Source organism: Felis catus, chromosome A1, assembly GCF_018350175.1.
Source record: "Felis catus isolate Fca126 chromosome A1, F.catus_Fca126_mat1.0, whole genome shotgun sequence".
In the NCBI taxonomy this organism is placed as follows: domain Eukaryota; kingdom Metazoa; phylum Chordata; class Mammalia; order Carnivora; family Felidae; genus Felis; species Felis catus.
Window position 1 is genome coordinate 20,555,135 of NC_058368.1, and position 21,216 is coordinate 20,576,350.

At 42.0% G+C, this 21,216-nt stretch overlaps 1 protein-coding gene across 5 annotated transcripts in view; it reads right to left on the reverse strand.

Annotated features, from left to right (window-relative positions):
• The window catches only part of RNASEH2B (ribonuclease H2 subunit B), a 68,050-nt gene that overhangs the window by 11,759 nt on the left and 35,075 nt on the right, over positions 1-21,216 (reverse strand). For 2 of the 5 annotated variants that reach the window (XM_023251282.2, XM_019826097.3), the window contains exons 5-10: positions 20,573-20,687; positions 10,116-10,180; positions 8,423-8,528; positions 6,021-6,102; positions 4,405-4,447; positions 155-235 (exon numbers count right to left, since the gene is read on the reverse strand). In XM_023251282.2, the coding sequence (XP_023107050.2) occupies positions 155-235; positions 4,405-4,447; positions 6,021-6,102; positions 8,423-8,528; positions 10,116-10,180; positions 20,573-20,687 (492 nt within the window). Of the gene's footprint in view, positions 1-154; positions 236-4,404; positions 4,448-6,020; positions 6,103-8,422; positions 8,529-10,115; positions 10,181-15,855; positions 16,227-17,059; positions 17,176-20,572; positions 20,688-21,216 lie in introns of those variants that run through there. The other 3 variants (XM_045052622.1, XM_045052620.1, XM_045052627.1) reach the window with 2 other exon arrangements.

The window sequence follows — 21,216 nt, forward strand, 5'->3', positions numbered from 1 at the left end:
AATTTTGAATTACTGAGTCGCAGAAATGCAAGTTAACAATTCTTCATGGTTAAAACTGTAAAATCACCATCAAGCATGTAATTGTTCCTACGTGTCCTCATGCAGGATCACCTACGGGATCCAAGAATATGCCACTACAGCTGGACACACATACCTTTTCAGTCTTCCAATCTTTCCTGTTAAACTTAGTGTAATCTTCTTTTGCTTCTACAGGCTCATCAGATAACTTTACTTTCTGCAATGTTAGAGCAGTAAAGTGGTATAAAATGTCACCTCGACACATCACTCCATTTTTAAGAAAACAACAGGGCCAATCTGGACCCACATCAAGGCCAAATGGAACAACAGACCCGGCAAAGGGCTTTACTTTGCATTTTGCCAACTGTCTGGGGAATGAAGCCACACGTCCCTTCTGAAAAGCAGCCTTGGTGATGGGGGGATATGATCAGGTGAGCCCACGACCCAGCTCCTTGGGCAGTCTAGTGGTACTGATCACATATTTTGTATGTACCAGGACCAGGAGGCATCTAGGTGACTGCTGACTTCCAGGACAGTCTAACGGGGTGAAGGCAGGCACAGGGGTCAAAGACAAGAATTTCCTTTAAGGGGGCCAGGTGTCCAGCCAGAACCCCCACTGCGTTCACCATCTGGGCTGGTGTAACGTCCACTGAGGAAGAAGGCACACCATGATTCTGTTGTTACCATTTTTGTATAGCTTCATGATCTTACCTCCTTTCAACTGAACTCTCTCAGTTTGTCCACACAAGGACAACCTTGCAAAGCATGAAGCCAGCAGAAGGAAGCACAGAGAGACTAAACAAATGATCAAGGCCACCTAGTAGAGGACAAGGGCTGGGATCTCCGTTTCTTAACACGTGCTCTTTCCATGAGGCCCGGTGCAACCAAGCCCACCTCTACCTCATATTTTCATCATCCACATGAGCCTCGTGCACCAAGGAATGGGAGAACCTTGTCAAGAGCTAGACTGTGGCCTTAATGGTCCCATTATAGAAGGAATCGTGACACATTTACTAGGTAAAAGGCACACAACAGGGCAGGGAAGTCTTGATGATTAACGCAGAGAACTAACTGCACAGTGACCACAACCTGGTCTTCTATAGATCTTTGGGTTCTTTGTGGAGATACTGGGTTGACAAGATCTAACGTGACTCTTCCCTGGGAAATGCAGATTTGTTCCCGGCTTCCCTCTTCATATCCCAGCTTTTGCTAAACAAAGAACTGCAGGGCTAGGGCTAAAAGATACCCTGGCACATGAATGAAACCCAAGGGGATAAAACAACAGGTCTTGAAATACTTCATTCTAAACAAGGGCGGGGGAGGGGGAGCGGTTCTGGGAATCTATAATATGTGACACTCAAAAAAAAAAAACAGGGGCATCCTGGAAATCTATAAGGCAAAACCTTCTCTTGGGCACACCACAATCTAAGAAGGGAACCTTCAAAAGAAAAAGACTAGCTTATCACGAATGAACTACCTACCAGCAAAGTATGTATACAAGGAACTTAAGAATACATGTTTCTACTTAAATTAAGATCAGTAAGGGGTATTTAGGTGATGCATATTTTTACTAGAAAAGTCTCTTCAGCCAGGAGAGTGGAACTCGCAGGGAATAACGATGAAGGCTCGGATGCAAACTACAAAAAGCTTAACGTTATAAGGTGGTTTGCTTTCCTTCTCTGTGGCAAAATGTTCTACAGATGTCATTATAAACCCTTGGGCGTATTTACTTTTCACTGAAAAGGAAGTCAAATGAAAAATGTTCAAGGTAAAGGTTAAGATGAAAAGTGCTTCTTCACAAATATAAAATGTTTCGTCAGATGACTGACTTGTCCAGGTGTTTTAATGGCTCACTGCTAAGCAAGACACCAGTTGTCAGTGCTCACAATAACAGAAATTGATTGTGGAAGGCTCTGCCTGGAATTTTCTTGTGTTATTCACAGCTCACGTTGAATACCCTTGAGAGAGTCATAGTTTGTTACACTCACTTGAATGTTTGTTATTTAAAAGACCAAATCACTACAGGTTTGGAGGGATGTTTCAGAAGAAACAGAAAAGGGCTCAGAAAGACAGTAACAAAGGGTATGACTAAGCGGGTACAGTTCTGGAAAGAGAGGGGGCAAACAGGAGAGTACCACAGGGATTCATGCTAGGATGGTCTGATTCTTACAAATGAGCTGCAAGGATCTCAGGAGCGTCTCCAACCTACTGACTGCATTCGGCTCTGCCAGCTGCCAGCGATAAATTCAAAGGATGGAAGGGGGCGACGGGTGGAAGCAGGGCTTCAATACAGGCAAACATGTGATAGTAAGAAAATAATGCGAAACATATTAAGGATGACAGGCTTCGTGCCATCATTACAGACAAAGATACCTAATAGCCACTGGAACGTATTTCCTGAAAACGGTCAACTCTATTACTGTAAAAATCAATCAAATCCTGGACGCAGACAAGAAAGCTAGCAGAAGACATTACCCTAAGCCTGTTTAAGCCGTGGTACATCATCCAGTGCAGTTCGCACTCTGCACGCCGGAGCCCCAGGAAGACACAATAGACCGGGAGACCTCAAAAAGCAACTAAACAATCCAGGAGATGAGGCTGAGATTTAGGGGAAACAGGACTGGGAGATCTAAATCAGGGCTTGGCAAACCGCCCGCAGGCCAAGCCCTGCCGGCCGCCTGTTTTTATAAATGAAGTTTGGCTGGAACACGGCCGCCCGCCTTCGTTTATGAATCGTCTGTGGCTGTCTCTGTGCTACCACAGCAGGGCTGAGCAGTTGTGACAGAAACCAGCTGCTCCGTGAAGCCTCAAGTATTCACTCTCTGGCCTTTGCAGAGTAAGTCTGCTGACCTCCGATCTAAATCATAAATGATGAATGACATCACAAATGATTTACATTTTGGAAATTAAAATAGGAAAACAGAAAACCGGGTTAAAAGCAAACGTATGAAATGCATTACCCCGGATGCTATCAGAGGCCAAAAGCTTCAAGAACAGGCTTCGATCTGTTCACGAATGATCTCTAAGTTACTATGGAAGACGGATATTTGGGAGAAAGATGCTTAGGTTTTGGAAGGAGAGATATGAGAGAGAAACGGATATGCCCATCTCCTTAGTTACAGGAAGGCAATCATGTCTCTGTCCCCTAGAGCTACTTACTGTCAGAGATTAACTACCAGACTGGAAGAAGTGTGGGTCTGACCTAGAATGACCTTAGCAACTGACCTCTGCCCAGTGCTATTCCTCCAGAGAAAAGGATGCCCCTCCTCGGACGATCTGCTGAAAATGGCCCATAGCTACTACTGATGCACTTTAACAGGACATGATACAAAACAAACAAACAAAAACGACCCCGAGTATGTTGGCCATCGTGAAGGCCGGGAAGACAGAAAGTGCTTTAACATCCATGACGTGTCCACTGTACATTCTCAGGGCATCCGTTATTCTGTTGGCAGGAGAATGGCCTCACTGACAAGCTGGTGCATGTGTTTATTTCCCTGTCTCTGAGCAGTGCTCGCTTGTCTGAGATCAGGCCTGGACGGAGGGACGCCGCAGTGTGCCATCAGGTGTGGTTCATGGCTGCCTTCTCTACTCTCTGTATCTGGGAGACAAAAACAGGCTGCGGCCCACGGAGCAGGGGAGCGGCGGGTGGTGGTCGGAGAGCAGCTGGGAGAGGAAGGGTTTTGTGCAACACAGAAGTTGCGTTGATCATTTCAAGAGGAGGGAAAAAAAAAGTTTGGCTATCTTTGTTCAAAGGATTCTCTGTGTTACAAAAATCATGCTCTGCTCACCTCTGTGCCAGTAACGATTAGATCTGGCAAAGTGAGTTTAAGTTATACATGGAGTCTTCCTGATGATTAATAAAGTTAATTACAGGATCTGGCTGACTCAAGAAGATTTCGTCACGTATCTATAAGACTTTTATGTAGGTATCTGGCTAAAACCAGCTCTTATCTGGTTTTCACAGCACTTTATCATTCAGGTAAAATCTACAAAAATAAAAAGTGCCGATGGACAGCTCATTACAATCTTTCATCCATACAACATCAGTCCATGCAAGGTGGATTTAGAAAGCTTTAAAATGGGGGTGCCTGGGTGGCTTAGTCGGTTAAGCATCCGACTCTTATCTCGGCTCAGGTCACCATCTCACAGTTTGTGAGTTTGAGCCCCGTGTCGGGCTCTGCACTGATGGCTCAGAGCCTGCTTAGGATTCTCTCTCTCCCTCTCTCTCTCTGCCCCTCCCCTGCTTGTGCTCTCTCCCTCTCAAAATAAATAAACTTAAAAAAAAAAAAAGCTTTCAAATGTGCTAGAACAAACTAAACTTATGTGGTAAAAATGAAATATTTTTCCAAGTGCCCCAAAGATAGCTTAGTCACAGCTCCTTACCTTTGATGGAGGGTTTGGCAATGAAGCTGAAGGTTCTGGAAGCCTAAGGAGTGAAAAATAAGAATCATAGTCATTGTTTTTCATAGACAAGCAAACAGAGAGTCTGGGCCAGCTTAGGACTTACAAGTCCCACTTTTAGGGAATAGCTTCACCTCCATGTATCTGACTGTACAATTGCCTCAGTGAAAGGAATGAAATTTCTCTAAATGAAGAAATCTTCATTTTCCTTGTAGTGAAACTGTCTGAACTAAAAAACAAAATTAGAACTCATTGTTGAAATGGAATTGCTTTACTTTAGCCTCCAGAAATTTGCATTCTGGCATTGTAGGATTTTTTTTTTTCTTCAAAAACGACGAATGCAGCACATATATGAAATTGAAAATCATTTTAATTGTTGACAAAAAGTCACACAAACTTTACTTTTCTTCAATTAAAGGGAAGTTTAATTGACCTATCTTTCTCCCCAAATCTTCAAACACTTCAGGGTAAAGAAAAGAATCTAAAAAATAATGGGAGTACAGAGACATAGGTCTCCAATGAGACAAACAGGCACTGAGAAATCCAGGGAAATATTAAACAGAAAGACAGGGTTATCGATTGAAAGCAGGCTTTGCAAGCACTTTAACTACACTAGAAACCAGTTCCCACTGTTTTTTTTTTTTTTTTTTTAAGTTTATTTTTGAGAGAGATGGCGACGGCGTGAGTTGGGGAGGGGCAGAGAGCGAGGGGGAGAGAGAGAGAGAATCCCAAGCAGACTCTGTGCCACAGCACAGAGCCCGATGCATGAGATCATGACCAGAGCTGAAACCAAGAGTTGGGTGGATGCCTAACCGACTGAGCCACCCAGGCGCCCCCACTGATTGTTTTTTAAAGTAGGACCTAAGTCATTTGCTAAAAACAGCAACTATGCATCTGTTAAGAAGTCGCTTTATGTTTATGTATCAGAGGAGAAAGCTACTAGAAGAATCAGGGAAAGCTATTATCACACCCATAAAATCTTAACAATAGTTGCTAAAATCTAGAAAATAAACACATTCTTTTCAGCCTAAGGTAAAGTCTTTATAGTATATTAAATATCTTTATGAAGGACATAACACAAATCAGGTCCTTCTTAAACCCGTTTTCTGCCCTCTGACACAGATTGTGTTTCATCCTTTCAGCTTCAAGCGCTGGGCAAAATGAAGGTATTTGGTGAGTATCCAATGACGGTAAATATGGTACAAAGCCTTTACATGTAGCTTTCAAGAATATTCCACATGCCATCTCTTCTTTCCTTCTAACCTTTATTTCTCTTAAAATCATCACAAAGAACCAAATTAGTTAAGTGTAACCGGGGATCAATTTTAATACCGTTTACCCTCTAAAATCATACCAATCCAAAAATCCAGTCCTAACATTCACAAGTTTCCACAATCAGTATCCACAAATCAATTTGTTCCAATCCACCAGTGTCCACTAAAAATTATCTTCAAACCACACGGTCCAGGAGGTAAGTCGAGAATACTCTCTTATCAAAAATAGTGATGTGATGTGATGAGCCATAAAGAACCTATTGCTGGGAGACCAGGAAGCACCGAGGTACTTCCTAATTACGACTTTAGAGGAATGATACTTACTTTAAATATTTACACAGGTCGTCACTGAGTTCTCTAGGGATGTAATCAGATACCAGACCATGGGCATAACAAATATAATCCTCTGAAAGAAACAGAATGGAGAGTGAAAGAAAAAAAAAATTAGTAACAATTATGATAGTTTTACAACCAAATTGACCAGAGTTAAAATTCTGGCTCTAGCTGGCCTTAGAGACTCATTTAAGCTCACAGCCTCAGTTTTGTCATTTGTTCTTTTTTTATTTAAAAAACAAAAATTTTTTTTCTTAACGTTTATTTATTTTTGAGACAGAGAGAGACAGAGCACGAGCGGGGAAGGGTCAGAGAGAGAGACACGCAGAATCCGAAGCAGGCTCCAGGCTCCGAGCTGTCAGCACAGAGCCCGGCACAGGGCTCCAACTCACGGACCGCGAGATCATGACCTAAGCCGAAGTCGGACACTCAACCGACTGAGCCCCCAGGCGCCCCTGTTTTTATATATTTTAATAGTCGCTATGGTCTGTGGTATGTGAATGCTGTGACTTCAAGGTAGAAAAATTAGGCATAACAAGGAGGGGCCGATCTTTTTCATCATCTTTTTCTTTTTATTATTTTTTAAATGTTTATTTTACTTTTGAAAGAGAGACAGAGATAGAGCACAAGTGGGGAGGGACAGAGAGAGAGAGAGAGGGAGACACAGAATCCAAAGCAGGCTCCAGGCTCCAAACTGTCTGCACACGGCCCGACGCGGGGCTCGAACTCATGGACCGCGAGATCGTGACCTGAGCCGAAGTCGGACGCCCAACTGAATTCAGAGACAGAAGTCTACTAGCTATGACGGGTGACGCTGGATAAGTCATCTCCTTCTCTGATACCATGGGTCTTCACTTTTAAAATGAGGTCTAATGTCTAACATCCCTTCTCCTACTTAAAAAAAAAAAAATCTGGGGTCCATCCATCCATTTGACTCAATCCCTTCTCTTTTGTTAAAGCCAGTCAAAACCAGTGATAGCTGGTAAACTCAGTAAACTCAGCTCAGCAGAGCTGTCCACCATTTCCTGAATGCCTGGAGCCTACTAACATCTACATGTGTAAGGTGTTTTAAGGTAGATTTCTGCAAATCAAGGACTGCCTGAGTTACCTTCAATCACAAACAGATCTCTGGTCCTAGTTTTAATTTTTTTAATGATGAAATTCTGATGCTTTGGAGTGGTATGCCTGTCTAGAACAGGGGAACACTGAATTGGAGTTTAAACTCAGAATAAGTTTTTTTCTTTTTTAACGTTTATTTATTTATTTTGAGAGAGAGTGAGTGCAGGGGAGGGGCAAAACCAGGCAGGTTTTGCGTTGTCAGCACGGAGCCTGACGCGGGGCTCCGTCTCATGAACCGTGAGATCATGACCTGAGCTGAAATCAAGAACGGGACGCTTAACCGACTGAGCCACCCGGGCACCCCCAGAATAATTTCTGTCCCACAGTTGAGAATGTTAATTGTATTATACGGCTGTCTTTATTCAACTATACATACAAAAATAAGGGGACACTACACTGGAAAAAGCAAAAGAATGTACCTTAAGAATCTAAAAGAAAAAAATTGCCAAGGGCATCAGTTTCCATCGAAGATCAAAATATTAAGATCCATGTAGGACATACACTTCTGGAGACCAAGAAGCAAACAGAAGCAGCCCGTTGGAAGCCTAGGGACACACAGCAGTATGACAGAAAGGGGAAGCGTGTGGGCCCCAGAGTCAGGCAGGCTCGGCTTCACCACTTGCTGGCTGTGTGGCTTTGGGTGCAGCCTCCAGACTCTCATTGTAAAGTGAGACTTAAGGGGAGTGTTAGCTGGGATACTGTGTGTATACTGGCAAATGAGCCAAGGGCTTGGCACACAACATGATCTCAACGAATGACGGCCAGAGTTGTTAGGGTGGCTATTACTGTTTTTGCAAAATACGTACTTGCCCAAGGAATTATTTAAGCATCGATTAGTGACAGCAGCGATCTACGGTAGAAATACCACTTGGTTCTGAAACGAAGTGCACACGGCCACAAGATCTATGAGAACACACGGACACGGATGCGAAGCTTCTGGGACATGAAGATTTTAAAATCATAAGGCAGGCATTTGTAAATCAGCAACTTACTCCAGGCAAAAGTAATTTCTGATAAAGTGATTTACCGGGGTGCCTGGGTGGCTCAGTTGGTTGAGTGTCAGACTCTTGATTTTGGTTCAGATCATGATCTCATAATTCTTGAGATCGAGCCCTGCATCAGGCTCCATGCTGAGTGTGGAGCCTGCTTAAGATTCTTGCTCTCTCTCCTTCTGCCCCCTCCCCCACTCATGCTCATTTTCTCTCTCTCTCTCTCTCTCTCAAATTAAAAATAAATAAATAAATACATAATATTAAAAAAACTGATTTCCTTACCTTCCTTGTCACTGGAAGCCTGGTCACCAGAGAAAAATGCAGTTGCCTGTACCCGGGCACTGACATTTACATTATTGGTTTTTAAGGCTGCCACAATCTGATTAACCTATAAAGTAACCAAAAGGGAAACATCAGGGTATTGCCAAGGAACTTTAGAGATCCACAACCTTCCAGATGATCCTCGATCCATTTAAGACCCAGGAAGAAGTAACTGAGGACCTAGAAATGTCTTGACCAGATACCAGAAGACGAGAGAGAGATGCACATTTGGACAGGAGTTGAGCAACAGCGGCAGCATTTGGGGATGATGTCAAAACATGTATCTCTAAATGCCTACGCAGTATGAGAGCACTGCCTCCGGAGTCAGGCTACTTGGCTGTGCTCTGTGACCATGGACTACTTACTTAACCTCTCTGTGCCTCTATCTAATGGGGACAAAAATAGTACCTAATGCACGGTATTGTGGTGAGGCTTAAATGAGTTCATATATGTAAAGCCTTTAGAAAAGAGCCTGGCACAAAGTTTATATGCAATAATTTTTTTTCTAAATGGAATAAATCATATTAATATCCCACTTCCTAGGAATTTAAGAAAAGAAACACAATTGATAAATATACATGTGAATTTGCGATTCACGTCATCATCACTTGCTAACAACAAAACCTAAATGCCGAGACCCTGCTCAGCACTCACCCTTATTTTTCACCTACTACTAATGCAAATGAAAACTGAACCACAGGGGCACTTGTAAAATCTTTCCACTATTTTGTATAGAAGGAGCCTGATTAATTCCGCAAGGTTCACTTCCACGTTTCTGGGTTCCCCGTGTGCCCAGTAACATGGTACGACAAGTGTGTTTTCCACATACGAGACAGAAGAGAATCTTCAGAATCAGTACTATACTGAACTTGAAAAACTCTGTCATCAGTAGACCTAGACTGGTGAGATTCTTAATCAGTATGAAAGTCCACAATATTCTTAGACCAGTGGCTTTCAAAGGAGTTTGTTTCTACTACACCTACAGTAAGCAATACCCAGCAACCCAGTACTTCAACACATATATATGCTTCATAGAACCATACTTACTACTTGCCCTTACTCTGTGCTACATTTTAATACATCCTATCCTATCCTATCCCATCCCATCCCACCCCAATCCCATTCCATTCAAGAGAAATACTGGTTGTGACCCACAGAATCTATTTGAAAACCATTGCCCCAGACCTGAGATTAGTTCTGGGATGTTAGGATCACTAAGTTCCCTCCAGCATCCGGATGCTGAAGGTGGAACACACTTCCCCTAGGCCTGAATCCCGTCTGCCTCAGCCCCCTGCCTCGCTGTGTGAGCAAAAGCAACCTCTGAGACAGGGACTGAAAGCAGTAAGTGCGTGTCACGCCTGGTATTATCTGGCTTGTAAGACTCAAATATCCATCACCAAATGGTGGGAACTTCTTTCATTCAGGGGTGAGGATCATGGGAAATGGGGATGCAGGTCAAAGGAAAACATGGAGCTAAACCCAGAGATACATGAGTTAGGGAGGATGAAGAGTATTTGGGTATCTCTATACAGTTTCTGTATTTTAGCTGGATAAACAACATGGCCCTTTAGATTCACACTCACCTCCTTCTGTAAATATTTTTTAAAAGGAGCATTAAAACTTTCTGCTGTAAGGTAATGGAGGCATACTCTACCTTTTTTTCCAGCCACTTTATCGTCTTCTCCTTGCTGTACTTGTAATATTTCTTTTTGTCTATTTCTGGATTAAAGAGAAAAACAAAACAAAACAGAAGCGTGGATTAAGCAAAAAAAAATACACTCATAAGGTTATATCGTATACAAGATATGTATGTAACATCCACAATAATTTAAAAATATTTTGTAACAGTTTATATTCTTAAAAAAGTCAATCTCTAAGCCTGAGAACATACTTGAGAAGTTAAAAAATCATCGCAAGCCAGAACTTGGGTGACTCAGGTTTCATCCAACCATTAAATGAATGGGAATTTAAGAAAATCATCAAATTATACTAATAGTTCTCATCCCAAAGAGAAATTTCTTTCTTGTCTTTTTATTGCACCTATAGGAGACGATAGATGTTAACTAAACATATTGTGGGGATCATTTCATAATATATGTAAGTCAAGCCATTATGCTGTACATCTTAAACTTATAAGGTGATGTGTGTCAACTATTTCTCAGTAAAACTGGAAAAAAGGTTACCAACAAATCTGTAGAAAATCTGCGATTTTTAAAACTCAGCAAATGAACATGCCAAGCAACCTTCATTTGTCGACATAAGTTTAAGCTTACCTCAGTGTTTTCAATGAAAGACTTCTTTTCTTCCTTTTTTAAAAAATTTTTTTAAATGTTTATTTTTTTATTTTTTTTTATTTATTATTATTTAAAAAAATTTTTTTTCAACGTTTTTTATTTATTTTTGGGACAGAGAGAGACAGAGCATGAACGGGGGAGGGGCAGAGACAGAGGGAGACACAGAATCGGAAACAGGCTCCAGGCTCCGAGCCATCAGCCCAGAGCCTGACGCGGGTCTCGAACTCCCGGACCGCGAGATCGTGACCTGGCTGAAGTCGGACGCTTAACCGACTGCGCCACCCAGGCGCCCCATATTTTTTTAATGTTCATTTATCTGTGAGAGACAGAGAGAGACAGAGACAGAGTGTCAGAGGGGGAGGAACAGAGAGAGGGGTAGACACAGAATCTGAAGCAGGCTCCAGGCTCTGAGCTGTCAGCACAGAGCCCGACGCGGGGCTCGAACTCACAAACCGTGAGATGACGATCTGAGCCAAAGTCAGATGCTTAACCAACTGAGCCACCCAGGCGCCCCGAAAGACTTCTTTTCTAAAATAAAAATGGAAATCCCGAGAAAGAAAACAAAAACTAAAAGGAGATGCATATGAAGTGTGTTGCAAACATTCAGGGAAAAAAAAATCTCGTTAACTACTTAGTACTGTCCTGGTGGGATTAGTGAGAAGGAAGAAAAGATATGCCTATGTTTGAACACATCACCAGTCTAACCATAGCTATTCAAGGGAATTTAGATTTATGATAGGCTTGACTTGGCCCGTAATGGGGGATAAAAAGTTCCCCTCTTGTAAGTTATACTGCCCCCCCCCCCCCTTACAATCCACCCAGCTTTGCATACTGTGACCTGAGCTGTTAGTTCCTTGGTAACACTTCATTCATGGAGTTTCTTGCTTTCTGTGCAGTCAGCAGAGGCGGGGCTTGCACTCCCAGCCTCCTGCCCAGTGCAGGAGTTATCTTGGGGACCCTTCAATATCCTAAAGCCAGATGCAGACTTGCCCCATGAGATGTTGCTAGCCATGCAGAATGACAATTTCTCTTTCTTCCATAATCATCGTGGGAAGTGGAAATGCTTAGGGAGGGATCGTTTCCTGCAGTCTGTTAAATTGCTTGCATTCCTGGGACGGCTTAGATGGGAGAGGGGCTGGCCTCAGCACCTGTAGTCTTCCTCCCCATTGCAGCCTGCGGTTGTTCACGTTGTGGGCAACAGGAGGCATGACGGAACACGGGCTGGGCCTTTGCATCCATCCCCTCGGCGTGTGTCACTGGCGTAATGAAAAGGAGACCGTTGCAAGTGGCACTGTCAGGAGTCCGAGAATTCCAAGGTGCAAAGTCTGTCATGCTGGAGCCAGGACCACCGGGGGCAACAGTCTGCTGTGGAACCAGGCGAGGCTGGACTCAACTTCCCTGGAGACAGTGTCCTACCCATGTGCAAGAGTAAGGGGCATTCTGAGAGCATACAGCAATCACTTAATAAATGTATGCTGCTGCATGGGTTAAAACTTCTAAAGAAGCTCTGGTCACTGCCCAAGACAAATCTCCAGAGAAGCTCAGCGTGCAGGTCTCTCCTAAGAAATCCCATCTTGACTCGGCTGCTCACTTCCCTCTGGCCTCCACCTCCGCATTTCCTGCAAGAACATTCCACAATCTGCCAGTTTCCTTCCTCTCTCCCACTCCCTGAGCCCCTTGTAGGCCCTTCCTTAACACTCTACCAGAAGAAGCAGAGACCACAGGCTCTGAGCCATACTGCCTGGGTTCCGATCCACCCAGGGCACAGTGTCACCTATTATGTGACATGATCCACACAAAGCCAATAGCACAGCACCTGGCATGTAACAAATACTTAATATTACTTAAAAAAAAGATTAAATGACAGCTTGTTAATGATAACAGCATCAGAAACAAATATACAGTCAAGCCTTTGTAAGTTCTTTATATACATTTCTCACTGAATGTTCAGAATAGGTCTCAGGTCAAAACCATTGTTTGTCCCTACCTTCCTAGACTGGGTTAGAGTGCAGTTAACTAGACTGTCCAAAGTCACTGAGCTAGTAAGCAGAGGCACCAGATTCCTACTCCAGATGACTTCAGAGCTGTGGATCTGATACTCATTTTATTGAGATCAATTAGGTCTTCACCCTTCTCAGTACTTCTGACCTTGTTCTTTGTGGGAAAAACTCCTCCATGGTTCTAGGTTCTACAAAAATTTTCCTCTTGGTTCTTCTGTCTTTGATGACTTTTCCTCTGATTCTTTCCTGGCTCTGCTTCCCCCTGCTCCAAGGCTAACTATAACTTTCTCTGCAGGGGGGCCGGGGGGGAGGAGTTCATTTTGTTTCAGACTAAACAAACCCAATCAGGAAGTCCAAAGGCTTGAGCTGAGGCTCTGTATCTAAAGACAGACAGTTCAGCTTCCTCCCAAACCATCCTCCTGGTCAACCAGGCTTTGAATCTCAAAGCCATTACTCACTCCTGCCTTGCTTCCCACATTCTATCACTGGATTCCAGCATTACCTTGTGGGAGCTGTGGGGTAGGATAAACAAAACAAAACAAAACAAAACAAAACAAAACAAAACAAAACACACTGTATCAGAAATGAGGAGGCTTAGCTTCTTGTGCTGGATCAGTAACTACTTTAGTTTTTTAAAAATCACCTTTATTTAGGAATAATGTGCATATGGTTGATACACCCATTTTAAGTGTACAAGTTGAGGAGTTTGGCCAAATGTATACATATGGTCACGTAACTGTCACCCCAAAATGTTCTCTTGAGCCCTTCTGTAGTCAATGCTTTCACACCTACCCAGACTTCAGGTAACCACTGATCTGCCGTCATTAGAGTTTAGTTTTTGCTTGATTCTAGAATTTCATGGAAATGGAATCATACAGGAAGTATATTTTTGTGATCATCTTCTTTTGCTCCACATAATTTCTGTGAGATTCACCCATTGTGTTGCAGCTAGGAATAGTTCCTTCCTTTGTATTATGGAGTAGTATCCTGTGTATGGATATCCTACATTTTGTTTACACACTCACCAACCGAAGGGCATTCGATTTTTTCCAGTTTGGGGCTATTTTGGAAAAGTTGCTATAAAAACAAAAAAGCTCCTCTGAACACCCTTGCACAAGTCTTTTTACATGGAGATATGTTTTTGTAAGGCTTGGGTAAATCTCTAGGATTAGAATTACTGAGTCATAAGAAATTGTTAAGTAGTTATATTATTTTATGCTTCCATCAACCAGGTAGGTGAGTTCCAGTTGTTCCTCAATTTATAGTTTTTCTTTTTATTTCACACCACGCTGGTGAATGCTAATGACATTTCCTTGTGGTTTTAGTTTACATTTCCCTGGTGACTAATGATATTGAACATCTTTTCATGTGCCTATGGGCTATTTATAAATCTTCTTTTGCCAAGTGTCTGTTCAAACTTTTTGCTGCGTTTTTACTAGGCTGTATATGTATATTAGTACTGCGTTAAGAGTTTATATATTTGAGATACATGTCTTTTATCAGATGTGCTATGTAAACATTTTCTTTCAACTATGACTTCTCTTTTCTTTTTTCTTAATGGTAACTTTCAGAAAACAGGAGATATTAATTTTGATGAAATGTAATTTATGGTTACATTTACAATTTTTTTTTTTTATGGTTAGTGGGTTTGTGTCCTAAGAAATCCTCGCCTATCCCCAAGGTCACAAAGTTTCCTCTTAGAAGTTCAATAATTTTGATTTTTGCATTTAAGTTAGTGATCCATATTGAGTTAATTTTTCTGTATGACTGTGAGGTGAGGGTTAACATTGTTTTTTATATGAATATCCAGTTTTTCTAGATCATTTGTTGAAAAGACTGTCTTTTCTCCCATTATCTTGACACCACTGACAAAAATTCAATTGACTATATAAGTGTGGGTCCACTTCTACGTTCTCTATTCTGTTCCATTATCTATATATTTACTCTTAAACCAATACCACACTTTGGTTATTATAACTTTAGAGTAAGTCTTGACATCGGATTGTGTAGGTTCTACAACTTTGTTCTTCTTTTTTCAAAATTGTTCTGGATATTGCAGGTTTTTGCAAATTCATATAAATTCTAGAATCAGCTCATCAATTTCTACTCCCCGTCAAAAAAAGCCTCATAGGCATTACATTAAATGTATAGATCAATTTGGAGAGAAGGAACATCTTAACGATATTGAGTCTTCAAATTCATGAAGATGGTATATCTCTCTATTTAATTCTTTAATTTCTCAGCAATATTTTATAATATCTAGTGTACTGGTCTTACATATACTGTGTTATATTTATTTCTAAAACTGCATGATCTTTGATAATATTACGAATGGTATGTTTTTATTCCATTGGATTATTTCTTCTTAAAGTATGGCAGAACTCGCCAAGGAAGCTAGTTGGGCCTGGAGGAGTTTTTCTAGGAAGGTTTTAATTATAAATTTGTTTCTAATTAAACATTCCCAGGACAAGATGGTCACTAAAAAACATCCAGCTCGGATATCCCAGAATGCTACAAAAGGATCAAGTGCTAAACTACTGCTTAATTTTGAAATTATCAAATTTTGATAAGCAAGGGAGTTCAAAATATCCACGAAGGCTCACAATTATGAATTACCCACACTTATGAAAAATACCATAACATGTTTGCTCATGTCTTAAATTTAATATTTGCAAGAGTTGGTGAGTTAGATAATATGCGCACATGCTGGAAAGGTTTCTTTCCCTAATGTGTCTGGTGCCGATAAAACTGGTCTCAAACATCTGGAAAGATTGGGTTTACAAAATAAAGATGGAATAAAAGTGAGTCCACAATTAAATAACATGTTCAGCAATTGGGTAATCGGCTCACAATCTTGAATTTCCCTGATGCATTGTTGAACAAACTGCCTAGAGCACATTCTCACATCTACTTTCTCAATGTTTTCCATAACGGAGAAACTCATATGGTCTCTTTTTTTTCCTGCCTCTTGGGGATAGAAACTTGGCAACTGTACTTGGGGTATTTTAATCAGGTAAGTTTTCCTGGCTCTTCCTGTTAATCACATCGGACAGCCCAGCGCAGCTCTGGCTTGCAATATGAAACAGTGTTACACTCAAGATGAAGTTCATAAGCCTTTATTAGGCCTTTCCTCTGTCATCCCTCCACTGAATGTGAGCTTCTTTGGCAAAAAATATACTGGGCCCCAGAGCTAGCAAACAGAGACACATCATTTCCTTCACTAACAAATAGGCGATGTTAACTAAGGTCACCACCATCATTATTTGGGATGCAAACAACTGTGGCTGGGTTTACTCGGTAGGGACACAGGGACGGCAGGGACGACGCAAGCAGGGGGAGGTTCTCATAAACCTAGCAGGCTTAACCAGGTCTTTAATGCCATAGACTTTTGAGACAGCATCTGGAGTCTAATATCAAAACATCTGGCTGGGGAATGTGAGTGTTTCAGGTTTTGCTCTGTCTGCACAGCGCCTGGGGAAAGAAGGACATTAAAGATAATCAGCTCTCTTCTTTATCTTTGCTCCTTCTCATGGATATCACCTGACCACTCCCTAGCAGTCCTCTTTGTTACTTATTTTGAAAATCCTAGCAGTAAAACACAGAACAGAACCAAACACTAACTTATAAATGGACAGTAAGCCAAATTCAAACAAGCAACCAGTACCCAAGGCAATCACTAAAAAAGAGGGGAATGGGTACCCGAGAACAGAAGAAAGCTCATTGTTGGGATGAGAAACTTAGACGTCTTTTCCTTAAGTTATTGAAGTTCTCTGTCTTCTTTCCTACCTCTTTTTGCCTTTTAAGACGGGGTACACAAGATTTTTTGGATGTTTCTATTTTTATAGAAGACACCAACTGACAATTCTAATGGAGTGTTCTGGAAGTGTTTTGCAGTTGCAAGAAGGAAAGGAAAGAGTTGCTGTCAGACACGGGTTCAAATCCTGATTCTACCACTTCTACCTCTGTGACTCTAGTCCAGTAACTTCAACTCTTTGAGCCTCTGTTCCTCATTTGTAAAAATGCAGGTTGTAATAATAGTGAAAGGAAATTACTGTAAGGATACCATAACATATGTAAAGCAGTAGGCACAGAAATGATACATAATAATTTCTCATTATAGGGTAGATAGATATTTTTATTGTTATCTGATTATCCCCATTCTACTTAAACCATTTGAATATAATTTAGCAATGGACCTTCAAAAACACATGTGTATCAGTGTATATAGTCCTTAAACATCAGCAAAGAATTTAAAATTTGTAATTTAGCAGCCTTAACAGTATGAACACTTATTGAGCACTTACTATATATCTAGTACTCTCTTGGCACTCAGTTACTTGTAGGACATGGCACATCTCTTTAAGGTAGATTCCAGACGCTATTAATTCCAGACACATCTCTTTAAGGTAGATACCGGACACTATTAATTGCAATATTTAAATAATGTTCGCATTCTGGTCATTCCTGGTCATTCAGTAATCTCAATGCTATAAAGCTAAGAGCAAAAAGCTTTATTTTGTGATTTAGAACAACTTTGCAAAGTAGTAAATACAATGTATGAGGGATACTCTCAACCCTTCAAACTCTTCATCTTACAAACCAAAGATGATGAAAAATTTGAATGATTTCTTCAAAACTATATAGTAAATACACTTCTAATTTTTCTTGCAAGCCATCAGATCCTGAGATCAGATTACCAGACTGTTCTTAAAAAATTCTTTCCTCAAAAATATCTGAAGCAACTGTAATAAAATATTAACATTTGTTGATTATTGGGGTTGGGTACAAATAATATTTGCAGTTTTTTTTTCTTGAGTTTTTCCTGTATCTTTGATTTTTTTAATTAAAATAATTATTTTACCTGCCCATGTACTTTCATTTTCAAAGCAGATATAGTATCAGCCTATACATAAACCAGGTTTCTAAACATTCCAGGCCTCAAATTTTTCTTTCTGTCTCAGTGATGTTAAGGCAAAACATAAAGTAATTCAGATTACATTTCATATACTAAAAGATGTATGAAATTCTCTAAAAGCCTTGACAGTTTCTTCATAATCAAATTCTGCCCCTAAAGAACTGCATTCTGTAAATCTTAAAATAATGGAAGGCTTAAAAGCAACACCAAAAATTTTAAGAACAAATACAAAAAAAGGAAATAGTAGGATCTCTTATTTTTCACCCTCAAAAAGGCCTCTTCATCAAAATACACGTAAGCAATCTCACATTACTTATTTCACCCCTAATCCAGAACACAAATATGTGAAATATTTTCTTTACATCAGTTCTGAATACAAGGACAGCATACTGAGTCAGACATCTTTTTCCAGGAAGATCCAAACGGAAAGGCATCGTATTTTGAAGTTTATTTAGAGCTGGTCAAACAAGAGAAGTGTAGGGCATGCACTTTCTATTGCAGTAGAACTTCCAATGATCAGGTGATGTCGAGGACAGAAAGAGATGACGACAGGAGTTCAGATAATGACTCAGTAAATGGTCACAAGTTCAGCACACAAGAAGGAAGGAATGAGAGAGAGAGAAGATCTTGCTTTGAAATGCAGGCTGTAAGCTAACAAATGCCAGTGTGTTAACGTTGCTTCTGAATTTGGGTTTCTGGGTTTGGGTTTAAGGTAATTGCTCTTTATTCAGCTAATGTAAGAATCTGGGATAATGAATTAATTGCATTTTCAATTTCCGGTAACTTGGCAAAATTAAAATGACTTGTAATTATTCGTCACTACCTAAGCTTTCAGAAATGGCTATTTGTCATCCACAAAACGATGGACATCTTCTCCGAGCTCAGCATCAGGGAATGTCTTTAACGGGCCTGTTTTAAAATTTTTTTTTTTCAACGTTTTTTATTTACTTTTGGGACAGAGAGAGACAGAGCATGAACGGGGGAGGGGCAGAGAGAGAGGGAGACACAGAATTGGAAACAGGCTCCAGGCTCTGAGCCATCAGCCCAGAGCCCGACGCGGGGCTCGAACTCACGGACCGCGAGATCGTGACCTGGCTGAAGTCGGACGCTTAACCAACTGCGCCACCCAGGCGCCCCTTTAACGGGCCTGTTTTAATAAAACCTTGGTGCCACACACCATATCCAAAATGGGAGCTCTGGGCCTGGCCGAATGTGAATTGAGCAGAACCTAAAATGTGAAATGCAGTCAGTAAGGTTCTCCCCTCTCCCGCAGTAAGCTCACACTTCTTGGAACCACTGCTACTTTGGTCTCAGATCCGTCATAGTTGCCAAACCGACCGTGACCCCGAACAACCACAGCTCATCAGCCTGTTGTTTTGGTTCCCACGCTATATTTCCATGTTAACCCTGAAACTACCTGGATGACTTTTTTGAGACACTGACACTAAGGTTGTAGTGTTTCTAACTTATCAACTTATCGACTCACTTCCCTTCCCCTCTCAGAATTCAAATGAAGAGTATCTGCTACTCATCTCTTCTTTACCCCCAGCCTGCTCCTCTCACCTGTGTCTCCAGGACGCCAACCTCACTGCAGGTCAGGGCACAACTCTACAGTCATCCTTGACTCCTCCTTCTCCTTGACTACCGCCCAACACTAGATGAGGCCGGTTTTCCCTTTCGGCGCTACTTTCTGCAGGTGCTAAGCTCAGGCCACCACCATTCCTGCCGAGACCGCTGCGGCAGCCTCCAGGGACCTGGACTTGGCTTCTCTAGCACGTTTTCCACGTTACAGCTCTGCCCTGCTCCAACTCTGCCGACACTCCACTACCACGAGGTAGATTCAGACACGTACAAGACCCTTCACCATGTGAGCCCTTGCCCTACATCCTACCCCATTCCTTCCTTACCAACCTAAATGCATCCCGGGCATCCTATACTCTGGCTACCCTGAACCCCTTGGAGCTTCCTAAACATGACACTTTCCCATATATTGATGCCCCTGTCATGCTGCTACTCTTTGAGCTCCACTTAGAGCTCTAAGAGCACTTCAGGGATCCATTTAGAGGTCATTTCCCCCAGGAGAGCAACACGATACCCAACTTTCTGCACTCCCTACCTGCCAGGGTATGAATCTGTCCTGTGCATCCCCAGAAAACCGAGAGTTCACTTCTGTGACTCCTTGCTGTCATTGCCCTACTTGCATTTGTCCCCAGCAGACTCAAAGCTTAGTGAGGGAAAGGATGATGTCTTATTTATAACTAGCTTAGTTGGGGCGCCTGGGTGGCTCAGTCGGTTGGGTGACCGACTTCGGCTCAGGTCACGATCTCACGTTCCGTGAGTTCGAGCCCCGCGTCGGGCTGTGGGCTGATGGCTCAGAGCCTGGAGCCTGCTTCTGCTTCTGTGTCTCCCTCTCTCTCTGCCCCTCCCCCGTTCATGCTCTGTCTCTCTCTGTCCCAAAAATAAATAAACGTTAAAAAAAAAAAATTATAACTAGCTTAGAGTCTAACCCTAGTGCTCAACATATGCTTCTTAGTTGGCCCTCAATAAACACTTCTTGATTCGGTGAAGGTATAGATTTTATGTAATTTTACAAGTGAGAAATCCAAGGCAGAAAGTAGGCAAGAAACTTAACTAAAGTCAAAGACTAGTTAAAAGAAGAACTGAGACCAAAGCCCAAGCTTCACGATTCCTGGCCCTGTAGGAGACAGGCCACTGTATTCCACTGGTTGGAATTTCACAGGCTGAACAATCCAGTAGAATAGAGGACCAGTACTGACAAGGGGAAGCAAGTCTGAATGTCAGTCTCCCCTATGACCAAACTAGAGCAAGTATTACATTCAGTGAGACGGACACCCAGCCTTTCCAGCAGCCAAAGCCTCATTTCAAAGGCCACGTACTATACCTTTCTCTTCTGTCACATGTTGAAGTAACTTCTCAAGTTCAGGAAGTTTCAGCAACAAGATGCAATTTGGGAACATGTCATCCACCACGACTTGATCTAGGGGCTGGAACTTGCCCTGAAAAAAGACTTTATTCGGTCAGAATGTAGGCACTCCAGTCGGCAAACTCACACATAAAAAAGAGGAAAAGATACATCATCTTGTAACTGAACCTTTAAACTAAGTTCAAAGCCACTGGTTCCACCTAAGGAACCCCTACACTGGGACTGGTGCCAGAACGGACTCTCAGCTCCCTTCAGCAAGCTCTTGAAAGCACTGGGCTTCCAAGCAGCATACTACCCGCATCAAAGGCATAGCCACTGGATAAAACAGGGGAACAAAATTCTGAACAAAATGCGAGAAGCCACGGAAGCTTGCGAAGATGGCAGATATTACCTGGGGCCGTTCCGACCCACTGGACATGAAGAAGAACCAGCTGAGTGAGCAGAGCGGGAGTCCTGACCACCACTCGGGAATCAGCCCAGATCATGCCCGGAGCAAAGTGCTCCGCTCCCTATCCTTACTCCAGGTTGAAGAAAGAAATCCCACAGCAAGAAGAAAATTATCAAAATGAATCCACTCCTGCCAGAGCTGTCTGAAGTACTTC